This window comes from Enhydra lutris, unplaced genomic scaffold, assembly GCF_002288905.1.
Source record: "Enhydra lutris kenyoni isolate GAN:26980312 unplaced genomic scaffold, ASM228890v2 scaffoldscaffold99, whole genome shotgun sequence".
Taxonomy (NCBI): domain Eukaryota; kingdom Metazoa; phylum Chordata; class Mammalia; order Carnivora; family Mustelidae; genus Enhydra; species Enhydra lutris.
In genome coordinates, this window is record NW_019154183.1 from 946,804 (window position 1) to 967,788 (window position 20,985).

Below are 20,985 nucleotides of genomic sequence, written 5' to 3' on the forward strand. Positions count from 1 at the left end.
TCCAGTAGCTGTTTGTCCCTCTTTTGCTCAGCTTCTTTATTCTCTGTCATTTGGTCTTCTATATCGCTAATTCTTTCTTCTGCCTCATTTATCCTAGCAGTGAGAGCCTCCATTTTTTATTGCACCTCATTAATAGCTTTTTTGATTTCAACTTGGTTAGATTTTAGTTCTTTTATTTCTCCAGAAAGGGCTTTTATATCTCCCGAGAGGGTTTCTCTAATGCACCCGAATGTTTATAGCAGCAATGTCTACAATAGCCAAACTATGGAAAGAACCTAGATGTCCATCAACAGATGAATGGATAAAGAAGATGTGGTATATATACACAATGGAATACTATGCAGCCATCAAAAGAAATGAAATCTTGCCATTTGCGACGACGTGGATGGAACTAGAGGGTATCATGCTTAGCGAAATAAGTCAATCAGAGAAAGACAACTATCATATGATCTCCCTGATATGAGGGAGAGAAGATGCAACATGGGGGGTTAAGGGGTAGGAGAAGAGTAAATGAAACAAGATGGGATTGGGAGGGAGACAAACCATAAGTGACTCTTAATCTCACAAAACAAACTGAGGGTTGATGGGGGGAGGGGGGTTGGGAGAGGGGGGTGGGGTTATGGACATTGGGGAGGGTATGTGCTATGGTGCGTGCTGTGAAATGTGTAAACCTGGCGATTCACAGACCTGTACCCCTGGGGATAATAATATATTATATGTTTAAAAAAAATAATAAAATTTAAATTAAAAAAAAGAAAGACAAAAACTTATAAAGTTTAATTTCAACAGAAACGGAACCAACAGCATTTTAATTAATCAAAGAAAATCATATTTCTTTTTGAAGGTTAGGTGAGATCATATTGCTTTATATATGCAACTGAACTATAAAAAAAATAAGCTTTTGGCAGAAAAATCACAGAGTACTTTCAATAATATCGACACGAAAATTGCAAGCTGCCAAATGGCTGTCCTTAAAACTTCTATACGTTACTTAGGACATAAGACAGGCTTTAAACTAATTTCCAAAACACTTAACCTGTGTCTTTCATGTAAAAATCTAAAAGTCGGGGCGCCTGGGTGGCTCAGTGGGTTAAGCCGCTGCCTTCAGCTCGGGTCATGATCTCAGGGTCCTGGGATCGAGTCCCGCATCAGGCTCTCTGCTCAGCGGGGAGTCTGCTTCCCTCCCTCTCTCTCTGCCTGCCTCACTGTCTACTTGTGATCTCTCTCTGTCAAATAAATAAAATCTTTAAAAAAAAAAAAAATCTAAAAGTCGGTCACGTCAAAGAGAACTGATCAGACTTCTAGGCTGTTCTGTCTCTATTACTAAAGTAAATCCATTATGTGAGAGCCTCTCATCGGATGAAGGAGAAAGGGAGGGAACACAGAATTCTATTACCAATTTCTTTGTTGGGTTGGCTACTCTTTGAAACAACAGGAGGAAATGGGGAAGAGTCCCCTCTACCAAGCTTCTAAGATTCACTTATGCTTTAGTTTTAAGAGTTCATATTTTTTAGGAATGTTTAATTACAAGAGGCAGATTATTTTGTTTGAGAAGCCTATTTTCTCAATCTGTATCAGATATGCCAAGATTCTTGAGGGAAGGAAATTACCAAGCATCTAAAATGAATACCACAGTTTGGCATAAGGATGCCAGTTTTAAAGCCTAAAGATGTCAGTTTTATGGCTCCTGTCTTTATCTACCATGGAGTCAGGATCTATAGCTCGAGTCCACATAAATGCCTTCTCCAGTCCTTTCTGACTTTGATCTTGACATTGACTGAACCCTTAAATTTCCAGAGCTTTTCCTCCATGTGAACTTGAGTTATGATGATATACTGTGAGTCAAATAAAGAGTAAGACCACAGTAATGCAAGCAATTATTCTCTGAGAGAAGTTAACTGGCTAATATGATACATATTATTATCTGATTGAAGTCATTATTCTAAATTCACTGTTTAACACAATCTCCTAGGTTTTAAGCACACTAGTAAAATTTAGTGCCGAAAATTATCAATATGACTATTTTATAATAAATTTATAAAACACCAGCATGACAGAATTATTTCCCTTTTAAAATATTTACATTAGAAACGTTTCTTAAAACCTAGTCTATGAATTATTATTCAAAGTCATATAAATAAAAGATTTTATGTTAACTTTGTTTTTCTTCATAACGTTATTCTGTAGTTTAGCAAAGGACAAGATGGATGTCCTATCCTAAAAATCTAGGTACCAAATGTTGAAGTCCAGAAAGTGTTGGGTTAGATGGCCTTTACAGTTTACAAGGGTTGTTATGTAAAGAATCACTATCAGATACACAGATTATAGAACAAAGTGAACAAAGTGCTTTTAAATGACCTTAAAAATATTCAGAACCAGTATAATAATTTTTGCATAACTTTGGAGTTCTGGGGTTTAGGAGAAAACATTAAAAGAAAAACTTCAAATGGAACTTTGATTCTTTGACACTAAAAGTACTAACTTTCTATTTAAGCTTCATAGACACAGACTGTCTCTCTGAATAAGGCCATATTTACTATACACTAGTGATCTGGATAATGTTGACCCGATTTGTTTTTATTTAAAAATAGAGAACATCCATATATGAGAACCACCAATACATGAATATCCGTGAATTAAGTCTAATTTAAAAAAAAATAGAAAAGAAGGAAAAGAAGGAAGTGTGGATGGGAATCAGTAAACATTCCTAAACGGTCTTCAAGAGGCAGCAGAAACAAAACAAAACAAAAAACAAACAGAAAACAAAAAACCCTAAAACATCCAGATAATGACATGTTAGTAATTTCGGAATAAATATTTCTCAGAGTCAAATATTAAAGACTATCACATAAAAACTCCACATAGTAACAGACAAACATTGCCCATTATAATTAAAAGCCCACAAACACTCCCTCTGACATTCACACACATTTATATTGCAACTAGTTTCAGGAGAGCTGTTAGAAAGACAATATACACATTTTATGTAGGTTTTTTTTTTTTTTTTAAAGAAACACATTTATAAAAACAAATAAATGAAAATTCACAATTCTACCAACTGGAGATCTCTAAGTGGCCTAAGACTCAAACAAATTGGGAGTAGGATTCAGATTCGAATAGAATCACACTGATTTCCTTCTCGTGTGACACACATTGTAACCCCCAGGCACCAAATGAGTAAGAAGCCTGCAGGACCCCAATGTAGAAATCCCTCCAAGGGCGAGGGAGGTGGCCGCCGCGGAGGCTCTGCCAGCGAAAACTCATCGCACTTAGGAATGATGCAACCTCTGGTTAAACTGTACACTTTCCGATGTCACAATCCATGCGGCATTCTATGACAAGGGGGTTTTCCTTCTGCCCAGACTCAACGGGGCAAGAACGAGCAGGCTTTGGCATCAGTGCTCCACCTGAAGTATCCGCTTGCTTGTGAGATTTATACTATACTCGACCGTAGTTTGGCTCTCTTAAACTGTAATTCCTGCGCAATACGCGTCGACAAACTGACAGAAATAACAGGAGATGTGAAAAATGCGACAATACTAAAACCAGATGTTGGGGTAAGATTCCAGCATCATTTTACTTGTGCGTTCGTCTTTTAATGTACAATCTCTGTACTGAAAACAAAAGGCTTTTTTTTCCTCTTAAAAATACCTAGAACCATGAAATGTTTAGGGAGATGGAGGGGGAAATTTATGGGATGGGGACTTGACAGGGGTGAGGGGATGGGGTGTAGAAGAGAAGCTGAGAGAACAGGAGTGTGAAGGGAGGAAAAGAATGCAGCCAAATCCACACTATCTTTTTCTCAGTAACCCTACCTCATCCTTTTCCTGCACTTGTTTTGTTTTAATCTTGTCTTGTAACAACTCCAAACAGGCGAGTGGAAGGTCAGAGATACTCTGATTTCTGAACAAGCAAGGAGCTAAGAAGAACAAGAACAACTCTTCTCAGGCCCAACTGCCTTTGTGCCCAGGAAAGTAGTAGATTTTCTTCCCCTGATTTTACCAAGGAGTGTCTTACCGGAACCTTCTAGCTTTGGAGGAATAAAAGCACTGCATTTGAGGTTACATTTATAAGAACACCCACGTTCAGAAGTCAAGAAGGGTAGCCTTGCTAGTTAGCTGCTCAAAGTGTGAGTCATGGGTTTATTACAAACAACCACAAACACCCCCTTTCTTCAAAAGATTCACTTAAATATTCTACTGCGAGTTTCTTATTTGTTTGGTTGCCGTGAAATGATGATCCGAAAGCTATCACAGGCACCACGAGCTCTCGTCCTCCCACAAACACCTGCTTTAATAGTCAAAAATAAACAGCGAGATTTGGTTACTCTGCATTTTTATGAACAAACTTACATGATTTCCTGTTGGAAACTTTCAAGGGCTGAACTAGTATTTCTGGTCGTCTCAGAGCCAATCTCCTGGGGGAAAAAGAAGGTCAATGCCTATCAATTTTCAGTACAGATCCAAGATTAATATAACACCAAAATATTAAAAGTCCCAAGGGAGGGGGGAATGGGAAGCCAGGGGGAAAAAATGAACACAATGCAATCTATTCAAATTAAAAAATAAATCCTCTCCTTTTCAAATTTTTATAAGTCATCCCCACTCCAAAATCACTCTTCTTTCCCCGCCATCTTTCACATCAATACAGTTTCAGATATTAATGTGCTATTTTTCCATTTGCTTCATAACAAAAACTGAATATGACCGGGTCCTGTCATATTATTTTTGGTCATTATTCATCCTTAGTTAGACAAAACAGAAATCCAAACCTGAGGGATAAAGGGTTCTAAAGCAAGGTTTTAGTGCTCTTTTTATCACAACTCTCCTCCACTGCTATTTTGCAGAGAACAAAAGGTCATTTGAAGAGAGACCACTATTCTCGCGCCAGCAGCTCACCTTTCCTGGAAATGCTTTGAGGGAATCAAGCCCGCCCTGGGATTGGCATCATCCGCGTGCTTTGCCTGCCACCACGTAACATCATCTTGGCTCATAATCTGAAGAATATCTCCCTTTTTGAAAGAAAGCCCAGCTTCCTTACATGGAATTGCTTTATCCTCACTAGGGTCATAGTCAAAGAGGGCTTTGATAAACATCTGGAAGAGAGTTTCATTTAAAAGGAATAAATATTAAAAAAAATAAATAAATAAATAGGAAAGGGCCAAGATTCTTCTTTGATTTAAGGATACTTTTTGTTTTTAAAGAAAAAAGAATAATTTTTATTTTATTTTTTAAAAAAAGATTTTATTTATTTATTTGTGTGAGAGAGAGAGCATGAGAGCATCAAGGGGGAGGGGGGAAGGCAGAGGGAGAAGCAGGCTCCCTGCTGAGCAGAGAGCCCGTTGCGGGACACGATCCCACGACTCTGGGATCAAGACCCGAGCCGAAGACAGATGCTTAACCAACTGAGCCACCCAGGTGTCCCCACAAAAAAGAATGATTTTTTTTTCTCAAAAAGAGAATATGAAAATGAATTCACTGTGACAAAGAGGATGGGGAAACATTAGCACCCCCCACCGCCAAAAAAACAAAAACAAAAAAGGATTTTTAAGGAATGATTACCTTGCCTTCTTTAGATGGAGTCTCCTCTTTGATGCTGGGTATAATCTTAAAGGTAATTGCTCCCTGAGACTGAGCCTGGTAACAGAGGAAAGACTTATCAGAGAACTTCTAGAGCCCAGGAGAAGGAAGGCAAAATAGGCAGAAAAGGGAATGATGCTGAAAATTAATAAGCTTGAAGTTTCTACTCTTAGATAAACCAAACTGAGAAAACTATTTTTGTAGAAATTCCTGCAACATGAGAAAGCACTTGAGCTCAAGTAAGTTAAAAAACATGAAACACTAAATGCACTTGACCTCCAGTGCACTTTCAAAATGTATCCCCATCCACACTGAGCTACTTTAAAACAGAAACACGGAATCTGCAGACTGCCTGATACAGACAATATTAAGGATGATGTGCAAAGTTCAGATGATACATTTTAGTATTGGCATCCATGTTTTTAGGAACAAAATACCTGTACTGTCAGCAATGCAGTTGTATGATTCACTATATAATACACACACACACAGACACACACACACACACACACACACACTAGCTGCAATGCTCAGCAGAAAAAAATAACGAGCATTCACTGCTATTATACTCTGGTTAGTGAGTAAAATGCCAAATGTAATAGGTTAATTAAAAGAGAAAAAGATTAACTATTAATTTAATTAAAGCAAGCAACAACAATACAGGCCATTCTTTTCCGACCGTCTCAGACCAGAGCAGATGTCCCTTTCATACCCTCTCATGTCTTTCTCAGTTTCTTTTTAGCATTTCTCCTAACCATACGAAGTAATCATTTATATGATTATTTCTTAGTATCTGTTATCCCTGCTAAATTCTAAGCTTCACGAAAGCACTAAGTATCTGGCACATATTGGAGAGGAAGGAAGGAAAAAAGAAAAGAGGAAGATGAGATCAGGCAGAGGAAAGGAAGGAAAAAGGAAGGAGAGGGAGGGGAAGAGAGAGAGAGAGAGACAAGGGAGACTGGGTAGCTATCTCTGAGGTGCACTATCATAAACTAGGGCTCTGTTCTGGGGGCAGCTGAGAGGAGGCCCTGATTAGTATTGTTTGTCAACGTCCATGGGCCACAGCCAACTTCCATTTACCAGTGGAAGTAAACAGTGTAAGTATCAGAGTTTTAGAGCAGGAGTGATTTCAAACAGGTAATATCACTGTTATTACTTATCATAAAACAACTGACAAATCTTATTAAGAATTCATAGAATACTGAACTGCAATGGGGAAAGAAAGCAAGTCTTCTCTATAATCTCTTCCCATTCTACAATGTCCATTCTACAATGTGTGTGTGTGTGTGTGTGTGTGTGTGTGTGTGTGTGTGTGTTAATGTGTTCAAAGCCCTTAGAACAGTATCATTAAGTGCTCAACCACTGTAAGAATTACTAGGATTACAAGTCATATTGGTCTACCAGCCATTGTGATTGCCATCATGTGGATGAATGATTAGTCAATCAGTGCAACCCTCTTGCTATTTCTAAGTATTTTTTACAATCTTGCTCATATAATACGCTTGCCAAATTATTTCCCACGGGTTAATTCCCAACAACTGAACTTCTTGATTAAAGGGTATGCAAATTTAAAATTCTAATGGTAGACAGCCATCTCATAAGGATCTACTAAATTCATCCCACCACTGGAAACATATGAGTAGGGCTACATGCCCAGACTCTAGCCATCATCAGGCTTTCAAATCCCTCTAATCCAGTATTTTTCAGACATCATGTTTTCTTTTGTAAATCTTTCTATAAATATTTTTTCTCTGATTTTTGTGAACTTTTTACACATTAAAATACCTCCTATCATATATATGGACAATATTTTTCCTAAGTGTCATGTGTCTTTCAGGTAACATATGGCATCTTTTCCCATACAGAAAGTTTTCAATTCCTGCCATCGCCTCAGTTATCTTTCTATTTGAATTTCACATCAAGTTTAAAAAGTCTTCCTTTACTTTTTGACTTTTTAAAATATTTAATTCATTGGGACTTGTTTTGGGTGTAAAACAGGGACTGACTTTCTTTTTTATAACTGAATCATCAATGTATCCAGTACCATTTATGAAATGACTTCCCGGGTTTCCCATGGATTTAAAATGCCATCTTAATCACATACTAAATATTCATATATACGGCGGTCTGCTTGAAGATACTAAACTCTTTTTCTGTATGTTTGCGTTTTCATACATTACAAGCGAAAAGTCTCCCTCATTTTATCCTTACAAATGAACTGGAGAATTAATACTGTCAAGGCCTAAAATAATTTTGTTCTGTTTTAGATTTCACAAGGCATCTAAATCAGTTTCACTGTTTTCGATACCTAGAAAGCATAGCCAAGAGTTTGCCCATGTCCATGGGAAAAGGGAAAAGAAAAATTCATCACGAATGACAGAGTAGATGCCGTCTCTTAAGTGCCCATTTGAGACAGGCCCTGAAATAAAATCTTTATATACATTAGTCATTTAATCCTCAAAACACTGCCATGAGGTATTTACCTCTTCTTGCTCTCATTTTGTAAATGAAAACACTGGCACAATGCAAAGAGTAAGGTAATTTCCAAGGACATACAGGGATTAAGTAATAAAGCTGGGATTACAGCTCTGGACAGCTAAATCCAAATTCTGCATTTGTAACCAAGTCTGAAACATACTAATTCAATTTCATTTTTATTGCAAGTTTAAAATACATTTTCAGCTTACCAAAATCTGAATTATTTCCTCAGGCCTTTTATCCTCGACTGGAATCCCATTCACTTCCCTAAGTTCATCACCAACATGTATAAGACCTGAGAAGTAGCAAATTGGGTAAATTAGCAGAGTTACCTACGAAAGAACCACAATTCTCAACTGTGTCCAGACTCCGAGCATTGTTTGGTGCCCTGAATACATGAGGACACCTTTACGCTTCTCTGGTTTCAGATTCTGTGCCTCTAAACAACAATGAATCAAAGAATACCACGTTATAACACTGCCAAAGAAATGACACCAGCAGCCCGGCCTTTGTCTAGAAACGTGTATTATTTTCACCTAACAAAAGAATTTTTATCTTGTTTTAAAGGCTGCACACATGCAGTCGTCCTTTTTGAATCAGGAACACTTGAAACAGACCCTAATATCACTCTGGAAGCCCATGTAAACTGAGATTGTAAAGTCGAGTGAGATGTATCATGTATTTCAACAGGTTTCCACAGTTCAACACAGAGCAAAGTATCTTACTGTTTTGATGTATTACATCAAAAGATCGTTATCCTCTTAATTACATGTAGGAAATGTTGCCCATGAAATGCAACATGACTTGTCCACGTGGCTGGTGTTGAAACCCTTACCACTTCTCTCTCTCTCTTTTTTTTAAATCCTTACCACTTCTATCCGCAGCACCTCCTCTCATGATTCTAGCCACAACGATGGCTCCAGTCTGCTCGTCTTTCTTAATGGTAGCTCCCTTTGAAGGAAAACAAAAAAAAAGTACCTGTGGGTAAAGGTGTGCACTGGGTGACAGGAAAGGGAGCAGAAATAAGGACATTTATCCGGAAAAAGTGAAAACAATTACACAAAAATTAAAGGTACGAAGCAGGAGGAACAGACACCATGCCCCTCATTGTACAAACACTCCTGACTTGGGAAAAATTTTCTATCAGACAGAACCTCTCCAGTTTTCAGCACCATTTAAGGATTTTTCAAGTCTTTAACCTCTTCGACACGTTGAAAAATACAAATATCTTTTTTCCATTATAATGCCTTGTATTTGAATATGATTTGTTTTTGCCCCTTGACAGCATCTGCTCATCTCACTTTGTCTTTCTAATACCCATGAAGAAGGTGGGCTCCACTGAGATTAAGTGAATACAAAAATCTCATATAAATTAGAAAACTGAAACCGAGGGCATCTGGCTTTTAGTTTCACGATCCTTTATTACACTACTATGGTAAAGGAACTCAGACATAATGACAAAAAAAGAGAAAAATTAAACTCCGAAATTAGTCATATTCCTTACCTAGTGCTAAGATAAACTAATGGGGAAAAGATCTGTAACTCCAAGGTCTTCACGTACTAGGACTGCACTTAGTACAAAGAGAACCAACATTCTGGCATAAGATTAGGAAACAATTTCAAAAAGGATCCCGAAATTCTTCACTTATGGATGTTCAGAAGCAAATTAACTGAATGTTGCTTTATAAGAACATCAGGCACAAATGGTTACTTTGAACACCTTTTTATGACTTTCCTTCTAAGAAACTGGCATCGGTGTACGAATGCATTCTACAACGGCAACACACAGCTAAAAAGATGCACGTTAGATGGTGGCAGAATTCACCGGAAGAAGAAAGTCGCATTTTTCTCACAGGTCAATACACACGTGTGTATCATTAAAAAAGGTATGTAAACAAAATTAGGAATACATTTATAATAAATATATTTTCTATGACAGCTATCAGATACCTAATAATGGTTAAAAAAATCAAATAATTAAGTGATCAGATAATTTTGTGACACTTTTCTTCACCAAGCATGTGGTCATGTCCAAAGATTTAAATGAGCATCTCTCCACAATTGTAAACACCAGACCCATAAAGACCCATCATTAACTTACTGTTAATGGTAAGTTCTGCTTTTCTTTAAAGTTTACTTATAGCCAAGATCACCAGAAATGTAGTATTTCTAATAAAACTAGTGTGATTACACAAACTTTCATTTGCCTTAATAATATCTCAAATCCTCCCATCAGAGTATGCCTAATGGCAGAAGGGTCTGGTAACCTAATTTAAAATTAATTACCCGTTTTTTCAGAGGGTTCTTTTTCCCCCATACTTTTCTTTTTTTAATTGAGGTAAAATTGGTATGTAACATTATTATGACTTTCAGGTATACGCCATTACAATTTGACATATGTATGGACTACAGAGATCACGAGTAAAAGTCCAGTTACCACCCATCACTATTTACTTGACCCCATTTTGTCCCCCAACCAACCTTCTGGTAGCTACCAATCAGTTGTCTGTATCTACGAGTTTGTTTTATTTGTTCATTTGCTTTTTTCTAGATTTCACATATGAATAGAATTATATGGTATTTGTCATCCTCTAACTTCTTTCACTTAGGATAGCACCTTCAAGATCTTTCCATGTTGTTACAAATGGCAAGATTTCATTCCTTTTTAATGGTGGGGTAATACTCTGCTGTTTATATGTACACACCATATCTTCTTCACCTGTTTGTCTACTACTGGACATTTAGGTTCTTTCCAGGTCTTGGTTATTATATATAATGGTACAATGAATATAGGGGAGCATGTATCTTTTTTCTTTTTCTTTTTTTTTTTTTTTTTTTAGATTTTATTTCTTTATTAGGGGGAGAGAGAGAGAGAGAGAGAGATCATGAGCAGGGGGAGGGGTAGAGGGAAAAGCTGACCCCCTGCTGATCAGGGAGCCCAATGAGGGACTCAATCCCAGGACCATGGGATCATATCCCGAGCTGAAGGCAGACACCTAACCAAATGAGCCACCCAGGCACCCAGGGCATACACCTTTTCAAGTCAGTATTTTTATATTCTTCAGATAAACAGCCAGAAGTGGAACAGATGGATCATATGTTAGTTCAATCTTAATTTTTTAACAGTATGGAGAAGTCTCCCTACTGTTCTCCATAGTGGCTGCACTAATTTACATTCCCATGAACGTATACAAGGGTTCCCTTTTCTCTACATCCTCACCAACACTTGTTATATCTTGTCTTTTTGATAATGCCCATTCTAACTAATGTGAGGTGACACATCAAATGCAGTTTTGATTTGCACTTCCCTAGTAATTACTGATATTGAGCATCTTTTCATGTGCCTATTGGCCATCTGGATGTCTTTTTGGAAAAGTGTCCATGCTGATCCTCTGCCCATTTTTTAATTGAGTTGTTTGGGTTTTGTTTTGTTATTTTATTTTATTTTTTGAGTTGTATAAGTTATTCATACATTTTGGACATTATTCCTTATCGGATATATAATTTGCAAAAATCTTCTATTCAGTAGATTATCTTTTCATTTCAATGATTCGCTGCAGAAGTTTGATGGAGTCCAATTTGTTTATTTTTGTTTCCCTTGCTTTTGGAGCCAGATCTACAAAAATACTGCCAAGACACGTGTTGAGGAGCTTACCACCTATGTTTTCTTCTAGGAATTTTACAGTTTCAGGTCTTTCATTCAGGTCTTTAATATAATACTATGAGTTCATTTTTGAGTATACTGCAAAACAGTGGTCAAGTTTCATTATTCCACATGTGACTGTCCAGTTTTTCCCAATACCATTTATTGAAAAGACTTTTCTTCCTCCGTTGTATGTCATTGGCTCTTTTGTTGCAAATTAATTGTCCATACTATGTGTGGGTTTAATTTTGGGCTCTCAGTTCAGTTCCATTGGTCAGTGTGTCTGTTTTTATGCCCATACCAAATTGTTTTGATTACTGTAGTTGTATGATTTCAAATCAAGGAGCATGAGGCCTCAAACTTTGTTCTTCTTTCTCAAGGTAACTGTGGCCATTTGTGGTTCCATACAAATTTTAGAATTGTTCTAGTTCCATGAAAAATGTCCACGGAATTTTGGGAGGGGACTGCACTGAATCTGTAGATTGCTTTAGGTAGTATGGACATTTTAACAACATTAATTCTTCCAATCCATGACCATGAACTATCTTTCCATTTATTTGTGTCTTCTTTTTCATCAATTTCATGGTTTTCCATACACAGATATTTCACTTCCTTGGTTAAATCTATTCCTGAGTATTTTATTCGTTTTGGAGACTGTTTTCTTAATTGCTCTTTCTGATAATTCATTATTCATGTATAGAAATGCCATATTTCTGTTATGATAATTTTGTATCCCTGTACTTCACTAAACCCATTTATTAGTTCTAACAGTTTTGGTGCAGTCTTTGGATTTTCTACATATAATATTATGTCAACTGCAAATAGTTACAGTTTTAGTTCTTCCTCCCTTGGATGGTTTCCACTTTTTTTTCTTGCTTAATTGCTATGCCTAAGACTTCCAGTACTGTGTTACATAAAAGTGGCAATAGGGTATAATCCTCTTCTTGTTTCTGATTTTAGAGGAGAAACTGCCAGCTTTTTACCGTTGAGTATGATGTTAGCTGTGGGTCTGTCATATATGGCCTTTATTATCTCTCCTCACTTCGTTGAGTTTGGATCGTATAAATGGATGTTGAATTTTCTCAAATGATTTTTCTGCATCTACTAAGATCATATGATTTTTGTCCTTTATTTTGTCAATGTGGTATGTCATGTTGATTGATCTATGGACATTGAACCATGCTTGATTCCCTAGACTAAATCCCACCTGATCGTGGTTTATGATCGATTTAATGTATTACTGAACTCACTTTGCTAATATTTTGGTGAGAATTTTTTCATCAGTGTCATTAATGATATTGGCCTGTAACTTTGCGTATATGTGGTATTCTTGTCTAGTTTTGGTATCAGAGTAAAGCTTTAAAATTCATCAAGTGCTCCCTCCCCTTCAATTTTTTCTAAGAGTTTTAAAAGGATGTATATTAAATCTTTGAATGTTTGATAATCTGTGAAACCATCTGGTCCTAGACTTTTATTGGGAAATTCCGATTATTAATTCAATATCCTTGCTAGTAATTGGTCTATACAGATTTTCTATTTCTTCATCACTTGGTATTAGAAAATTTTATGTTTCTAGGAATTTATCCATTTCTTCTACGCTGTCCAGTTTGTTGGCATATAATTGTTCATAGTTTCATGATTCTTTGTATTTCTGTGGTGTGAGCTGGAACTCCTCTTTCATTTCTGATTTTATTTGAATCCTCTCTCTTGATGAGTCTGGCCAAAGATTTGTCAATTTGCTTTATCTTTTCAAAGAACCAGCTCTTAGTTTCATTGACCTTTTCTATCATTTTGTCTCTTTCCTTTATTCCTGCTCTGATCTTTAGTATTTCTTTCCTTCTACTAACTATGGGCTTCCTTTTTGTGTAAAATTAGATTATTTAAGATTTACTTGAGGTAGGCCTGTACTGCTATGAATTTCCCATTTAGAATCACTTTCACGGATTTAAAAAATTTGGATTTGTGGTGTTCTTATTTTCATTTCTATCCCTAGGTACTTTTTCATTTCTTATTTGATTTCTTCAATGATCCACTGATTGTTGAACAGCATGTTGTCTGATCTCTATATTGGGAGTTTTCCCAATTTTCTTCTTATAATTAATTTCTAGTTTTATACCATTGTGGGTGAAGATGTTTGATATTTCATCTTCTTGAATTTGAGACCAGTTTTGTGGCCTAACATGATCTACCCTGGAGAATGTTCCACATGCAGTTCAGAAGAATATGTATTCTGTTCTTTTTCGATGGAATGTTCTGTACATATCTATTAAGTCCTTCTGGTCTAATGTATTGTTCAAAGCCACGGTTTCCTCCTGGACTTTCTGTTTGGAAGATGTATCCAAACTTACTGATGTAAGTGTGATGTTAAAAGTTCCCTACTATTATTGTATTACTGTCAATTTCTCCCTTTATGTCTGTAATATTTACTTTACATATCTTGGTTCCTCTATATTTTGTGCATATATATTTATAAGTGTTATGTCTTCTTATTGGATTGAACTTTTTCACTACATAACACCCCTTTTTATTAACTATAGTTTTTGTTTTAAAGTCTATTTTGTCTGTTCTAAGTATAGCTATGCCAGCTTTTTGTTTCCATTTGCATGGAGTATCTTTCTCCATTCTTTCAGTTTATGTATGTCCTTACTTCTAAAGTGAGCCTCTTAAAGACAGCATATGGATTTTTTTTTTTTTAATCCACTCAACCACTCTCTGTCTTTGACTGGAATATTAAGTTCATTTAAAGTAATTACTGATAAGTACATACATACTCAATGCCATTTTGTTAATTGTCTTCTGGCTGTTTTCATGGTTCCCATCTGTTCTTCTTTTCTCTCTCCTCCCTTGCGGTTCAATGGTTTCCTTTTATATTGTTTAGATTCCTTTCTCATTTTCTTTTGTGTATTCAGTATAAATTTTGCTTTGTGGTTATTGTGAAGTCCACCTATAACTTCCCGTTTATATAGTGGTCTGTTTTGAGTAGACAGCAACTTAACTTGAACATATTCTAAAACTTTACATTTTTTTCTTCCTGCCTCCCTTGTTTTATATTTCTTATGTCACACTTTATACCTCTTTATTTTGCGCCACCCCTTAACCAATTACTGTAGTTTTAGTCAATTTTATTATTTTTGTAAGTAAACTTGCCTTATTAGCAGTTGATCCAATATCTTTACCATGTATTTACCTTTTCCAGTGACTTTTTACTTTCATACACTTTCTTATTATTAGTGCCATTTCTTTTTCAATTTAAGGAAGTCCCTTTAACATTTCTGATAGAGCCAGTTTAATGATGATGAACCGTTTCTGCTTTTGCTTATCTGAAAAAATTTTAATCTCTCCTTCAAATTTGAGTACTAAACTTACCAGTAGAGATGTGTAGGTTAGAAGTTTTCTCCTTTAGCGCTTTGAATATGTAATGCCACTCTCTTCTGGCCTACAAAGTTTCTGCTGAAAAATCTGCTGATAGTCTTACTTGACACAGTAAGTTGTTTGCAGCTTTCTGAGATTCTCTCTTTTACTTTTTTAATTATAATGTGTCCTGGTATGGATCTCTTCGGGTTCTTCTTATTTGGAACTCTCTGGACTTCATGGAGCTCTAGATCTATTTTCTTATCCAGATTAGAAAAGTTTTCAGCCATTATTTTTTCAAATAAGCTTTCTGGCCCTGTCTGTCTTGTATTTGGAACCCTATAATGTGAATGTTATTCCACCTGACATTGATTCAAAGGTTCCTTAAATTATCTTCACTTTTTTTCATTCATTTTTTTTTTTCTTTTCTGCTGCTCTGTCTCAGTGGCTTCTATTGTTTTTTCTTCCAGCTTGCTGATCTGATCTTTGGCTTCATCCAGTCTTGTTGAATTGCTCTAGTGTATTTTTCAGTTCAATTACTGTATTGTTCAGCGCTGTACCTTCTGTTGGGAATTTTGTTATATTTTCTCTTTGTTGAGGATCTGTGTTTATCCAATTTTCTTCTGACTTCAGTGAGCATCTTTACGACCATTCCACTTTGAATTATCAGATATGTTGCTTCTTTCCATTTCATCAATGTCACTTTCTAATGTTTTGTCACGTTTTGTTTGGAACATTTTATGTCTCATTTTTGCCTGATTCTCTGTGTTTGTTTCTATGTAGTAGGTAAATCAATCACTTCTCCTAGTATTGCAGGAGTGACCTTTCAAAGGAGATGTCATATGGCCTAGAAACTCAATCCCCTCTGACCAGAGCTAGGGGCTCAAGAAGCATCCCCTGTATGGGATGCATGAATCTTATGTCACACAGCAGACGTAACCTTGCCACATGTGATGTAGCGGTGTGTTGGACTAGTGCCCATCCTGGCTGTAATGCATGGCTGCTCTGAGCGGCATGAGGCTACACTGTGGCAAAGGGGTAGAAAGGGCTGTTGGCTGGCCCAGCTGGGATCCACAGTTGCAGTGTGGGGTTGGCAGGATTCTCAGCTGGCCACATCCTGCATCTCTAGCAGGTTATAGGTCTAGTTCCCAAATGACTCCCACCCTCACCAACTTTAACAAGGTAGATAAGATCACAAATACGGCACCTGCCAGTGTCTCCATTCCTGGGAAAAGTTCCAAAAGTTTTCTGCCTCTCTGACAAGCACTTTAAGATTAGTAAGTGGGTCTCCTTCACATATGGTCTAGGTGCTTTTCAAATTAGTTTTCGCACTGACTCCCTGGGTGAATGAGTCTACACATGAACCCTTAAGAGCCAGTTCTCCATTCCCTATAGTTCCATGGTTTTCTTGAACATAATCTCTGTTGGTTTTCAAAGTCTGGCATTTAGGGGCCTCATCTCTCTCATGCATGATCTAAGGGTTTGGGGTGCCTGATGTGGAACACAAACCCCTCACTCAGAGAAAACTTCTGTATTTTTGAGATTCTCCTTCACAGTGGATCACTGAACATACAGTGGATTGTTTCTGGCAAGATGGTCCTCTCCTATCCTTCTCAGTGCTGTCCTTTTTGCCCTTTATTTTAGAGGTTCTGTTCATCCAGTTTTCTGGTCTTTTTCAAATTATTCTATATGCAGTTGTGCATTTGTTGTATATATGGGAGGGAGGGACGGAGTTCAGGATCGTTCTACATGCCATCTTGAACCCAAGTTCCCATTTATTCATATTTTATAGATGAGAAAGTAATCACAAATGGCTCTAATTTGTCTAAGATCAGAAAATTAGTGTGCAGTAAAGTCAGGACTTATCTAAGGCAAACTCATCAGAATTGCTTATTTTTAATCTTAACTATTATTCAATACTGCTTACCCTATAGCTTTCTATAACCTTGTACTCATAAAGTTATAAGTTCATTGCCCTTGCAGTAGTTTATCTATGATGGAGATCAACAATTCCTTCCTTTTTTGTATGTGCATGCCATATTCCCATATCAAGTGGCAAAAATGGTTTTAAGTCATTTAAGGCTATGAGAAGAATTGAAGCTGCCTGCTAGGCCTCTTGAAATACTGGCTCTTTGGGAAGTCAGATACCATAAGAAATCATGACTCCTGCCATGCTGTGAGTCAGCCCACACTAGCCCAATGGAGGTACCACCTAGAAGGAAATGACTGATCAGCCCCCAACTTCTCAGCCATCCCAACCCAGGCATTAGTCCTAGGAATGAAGTTCACAGACAACTCCAGTCTCAACCACCACCTAACTGTACATGTGAGGGACTCTAAATAAGAACCACCCACTGAGCCTATCAACCTCTAAAACTACAAAATATAATAATATATTATTGTCTCAGCCACAAAATTTGGGGTGGTTTATAACACAGAATTAGGTAACTGGCATAAATATCTTTCTTCACTAGGAATTATACTATTTTTCAATGTAGGACCATTCAGTTTGTTGAGCTTACTGCTAGTCCTTTTTTTTTTTTTTTTTTTTAAGATTTTATTTATTTACTTGAGAGAGAAAGAGAGCACACAAGCAGAGGGAGGGTCAGAGGAAGAGGGAGAAGTAGACTCCCTGCTGAGCAGGGAACCCGATGTGGGGCTCAATCCCAGGACCCCGGGATCAAGACCTGAGCCCAAGGCAGACTTAACTGACTGAGCCACCCAGGCACCCCTTACTGCTAATCCTTTTGACTTATTCTGTGACTCAATGAAGTTGACAAATATTTACTGAGAACCGACTCTGTGCCAGGTTCTTTTTGAAGAGCATGTAATACAGTCATGAAACAAACTAAGAATTTCTGGCCCCTTGTGGAGCTTACATCTAACAAGAGAGAACAATAAAAGATGAAATAATGAGATATATGGTGCGTTAAAAAGTGGTCAACACCATAGGTATGAGAAAGGGCAAGGTGAGAAAGATTGGGAGTACCAGGGCAGGTAGAAGAAAAACATTGGAAAGACACGCCTCAATGAGAAAATGACACTGAGTAAAGAAAGAAAAAAGGAGATGAAGGGGAGGGAGTCTAGGTCCACCATTCAGGTCATGATCTCAGCATTGTGAGACAGAGCCCTGAAAGAGGCTTTGTGCTGATTATGGAGCCTGCTTAACAGTCTCTCTTTGGGGCACCTGGGTGGCTCAGTGGGTTAAAGACTCCGCTTTCGGCTCAAGTCATGATCCCAGGGTCCTGAGATACAGCCCTGCATCAGGCTCTCTGCTCAGCGGGAAGCCTGCTTCCTCCTCTCTCTGCCTGCCTCTCTGCCTACTTGTGGTCTCTGTCAAATAAATTAAAAAAAAAAAAAGATTCTCTCTCTTCCTCTCTCTGCCTCTCCTCTCTCCCTTTCTTTAAAAAAGGGAGAGAGAGAGAGATGGGAGTTAACCAAAGAGAAAGAATAGATGAAAATAGCATAAAAGTGCTGAGATGGGGCTATGAATAGAATGATCAAGAAAAGCAAAAATCACAGTGTGGCTGGACTAAAGTAAGAAGGGAGAAGCAGTAGGAACTGAGACCAGATGGTTAACAGAGAGCCAGATCATGTAGATCCTTGTGAGGGCTCTGGATTTTATTCTGAAAGAAACAGGGAGAACCTGAACAGCAGAAGTGCTATAATCCAACAGCCTCACTCTGAGACCTATTGTCTAAGGGTGAAGGACTGTAAAAGCTAAAGCAAAGAAACAAACTGGAGGTTGTTAAAATACTCCAGGGTCAAAATGAAGGAGGCTTGGATCTGACTGGCAGGAGGAGAAGTGATGCATAGTCTGGATATGTTATTGGCAGAGCCAAAAGAATTCCCAACAGACCAAAAATGGGACATGAAAGAAGAAAGGTATCAAAGATTGACTCTAGGTTTTGGCTGAGCAGTGAGGAAGATGGGATTGTAATCAACTAAGAGGAGGAATCCTAGAAGGGGAACGGATTTGGGGGTAAGATCAGTTTACTTCTGGACATGTCAAGACAGAGATGTCCATCAGGCATTCCAATGGAGATATCAAGTACACAGATGGACATACAAATTTAAAACTTGGAAAAAAGATCTGAGAGAAAAACAGACCTGGGAGTCACTGACACACAGATTACTTTTAAAGCCATGGACTGGATGAAATCATTTCTAGACTATGTAGGTAAAGAAGAACATGCCAACACCGAAGGGTTACTCTACTGTAGATAGGAATCTTGAAACAGAACTGCTTGCTATCTGCTGATTTTACCTATCCCTCGAGGGTGAACTACAGACTCGGAGAAATCATCTCTCATTTTCTACATGACACCTGCACTTGACTCAATCTTCATTTTGATCCCTTCATTCTTAAAGAGTTCTACTTCTGTATTGCTTCCCAAACCTCTCTTACCACAATTCTTTGACGTATTCCCAGTGGAACGTAGCTGCATGAAAATCAAAACTCAATAAAAGAGAGCACATGACATGTCATATTATACAAAAGTCTACAAAGGCAAAAATGAATTAAAATTGTATCAAATGTTTTAGTTCTTCCATATTTTCTTATATAGGTATTCTAAACTTATTCCATATGATTTTGGAGAGAGAGATAAAGTGCACACACACAAACAGGGGAGGGGCAGAGGGAGAGGGCAAGAGAGAATCTCAAGCAGGCTTCACGCTCAGCACAGGGCCCTACACAGGGCTTGATCTCATCAACCCTGAGATCATGACCGGATCTGAAATCAAAGTTGGACACAGAACCAAATGAGCCACCCAGGCATCCCATTATTCTATAATCCTGCTTAAATGTGTCTTGTTACTGCTGTAAATTAGTTTACAAAAGAGGATTGCTGAGACTGGGCTACCATGATGTTCTACATAAAAATTGCATCTCCTACAATATTCCAATATTCTAAGACCTCCTCCTTCAGCTGGTAGCACAGGTGATTTCAGGTTGAATCTTTGAAATCAACATGGTTTTAAGTATCATCTACCAAACACTTGCATCAAGAATACTGGAGACATTTTTTAAAAATCTAGATTCCAGGCCCCATATGAAACCTACTGATGCAGACTCTCTAGGGGATAGAAGCTGGGAAGTCTGCATTTTAGGTAATCACCTCAGGTAGTTCTTCGGATACTGAAGTTTGAGCACTGCAGTTCTGAAGGAAGAAAGGAAGACCGATGCCAGAAACTGAATTCAGGATCATAGTCCACTCACTCACTAACAGAATGTCATTTTCTTAAGCTTGTTTAAAAATTAGTATTTATTATTATTTCTGTATAAAATGGATACAAATTATTCTAAAATCATGGGGAGGGAGGACAGCTCTGCTCCCTGCATCCTGACCAGTGTCTTTCCTCTCCTTTTCTCCATTCATTTAACCATCGCTTCCCTCAAACTATCTCCCTCTCACCTTTCCATGGCAAATACCTACATGATCTGTGTTCACTGCCTCTTTTCCCTGGAAATGATCCTCTCCTTCAATAACTGTCATTTAGAGCTCCTACCATATCATCATTCTGTGAAACAGTCACATAATGTGTGGTAATGCATAAAAACTTACAAAGCATTTCAAATACATTGTGCTAGGGGATAGTCAAAACACTCTTGTAGAAGTATATCTCCTGATTATCTAATAAGGAAGCTGAGGCTGAGAGGCTAAGTGACTTTTTCCTATAAGGATAGAGAGCAAATAAGTGACGCCATAAATCTTCCCATTTAGGTCATCTAATAATGCAAGCTTGGTATTTATTTCACTGCATTATAACTCAGTCTAACAAACAAAATTATATATTTTTAAAAGGTTTATTTATTTGAGAGAGAGAGAGTGTGTGGCAGGAGTGAGTGAGTGGGTGGGAGAGGGCAGAGGGAGAAAGAGAGAATCCTCAAGCAGACTCCCTCCCCAAGCACAGAGCCTGATGCAGGACACA

At 37.6% G+C, this 20,985-nt stretch overlaps 1 protein-coding gene across 1 annotated transcript in view; it reads right to left on the reverse strand.

The window, feature by feature from the left end:
* Nucleotides 1-20,985, reverse strand: part of LOC111139311 (membrane palmitoylated protein 7) — a 212,846-nt gene that overhangs the window by 76,856 nt on the left and 115,005 nt on the right. Inside the window, exons 6-10 of the mRNA XM_022491567.1 lie at nt 8,927-9,008; nt 8,267-8,352; nt 5,562-5,636; nt 4,899-5,095; nt 4,353-4,417 (exon numbers count right to left, since the gene is read on the reverse strand). Of these exons, the coding sequence (XP_022347275.1) occupies nt 4,353-4,417; nt 4,899-5,095; nt 5,562-5,636; nt 8,267-8,352; nt 8,927-9,008 (505 nt within the window). The remainder of the gene's footprint in view (nt 1-4,352; nt 4,418-4,898; nt 5,096-5,561; nt 5,637-8,266; nt 8,353-8,926; nt 9,009-20,985) is intronic.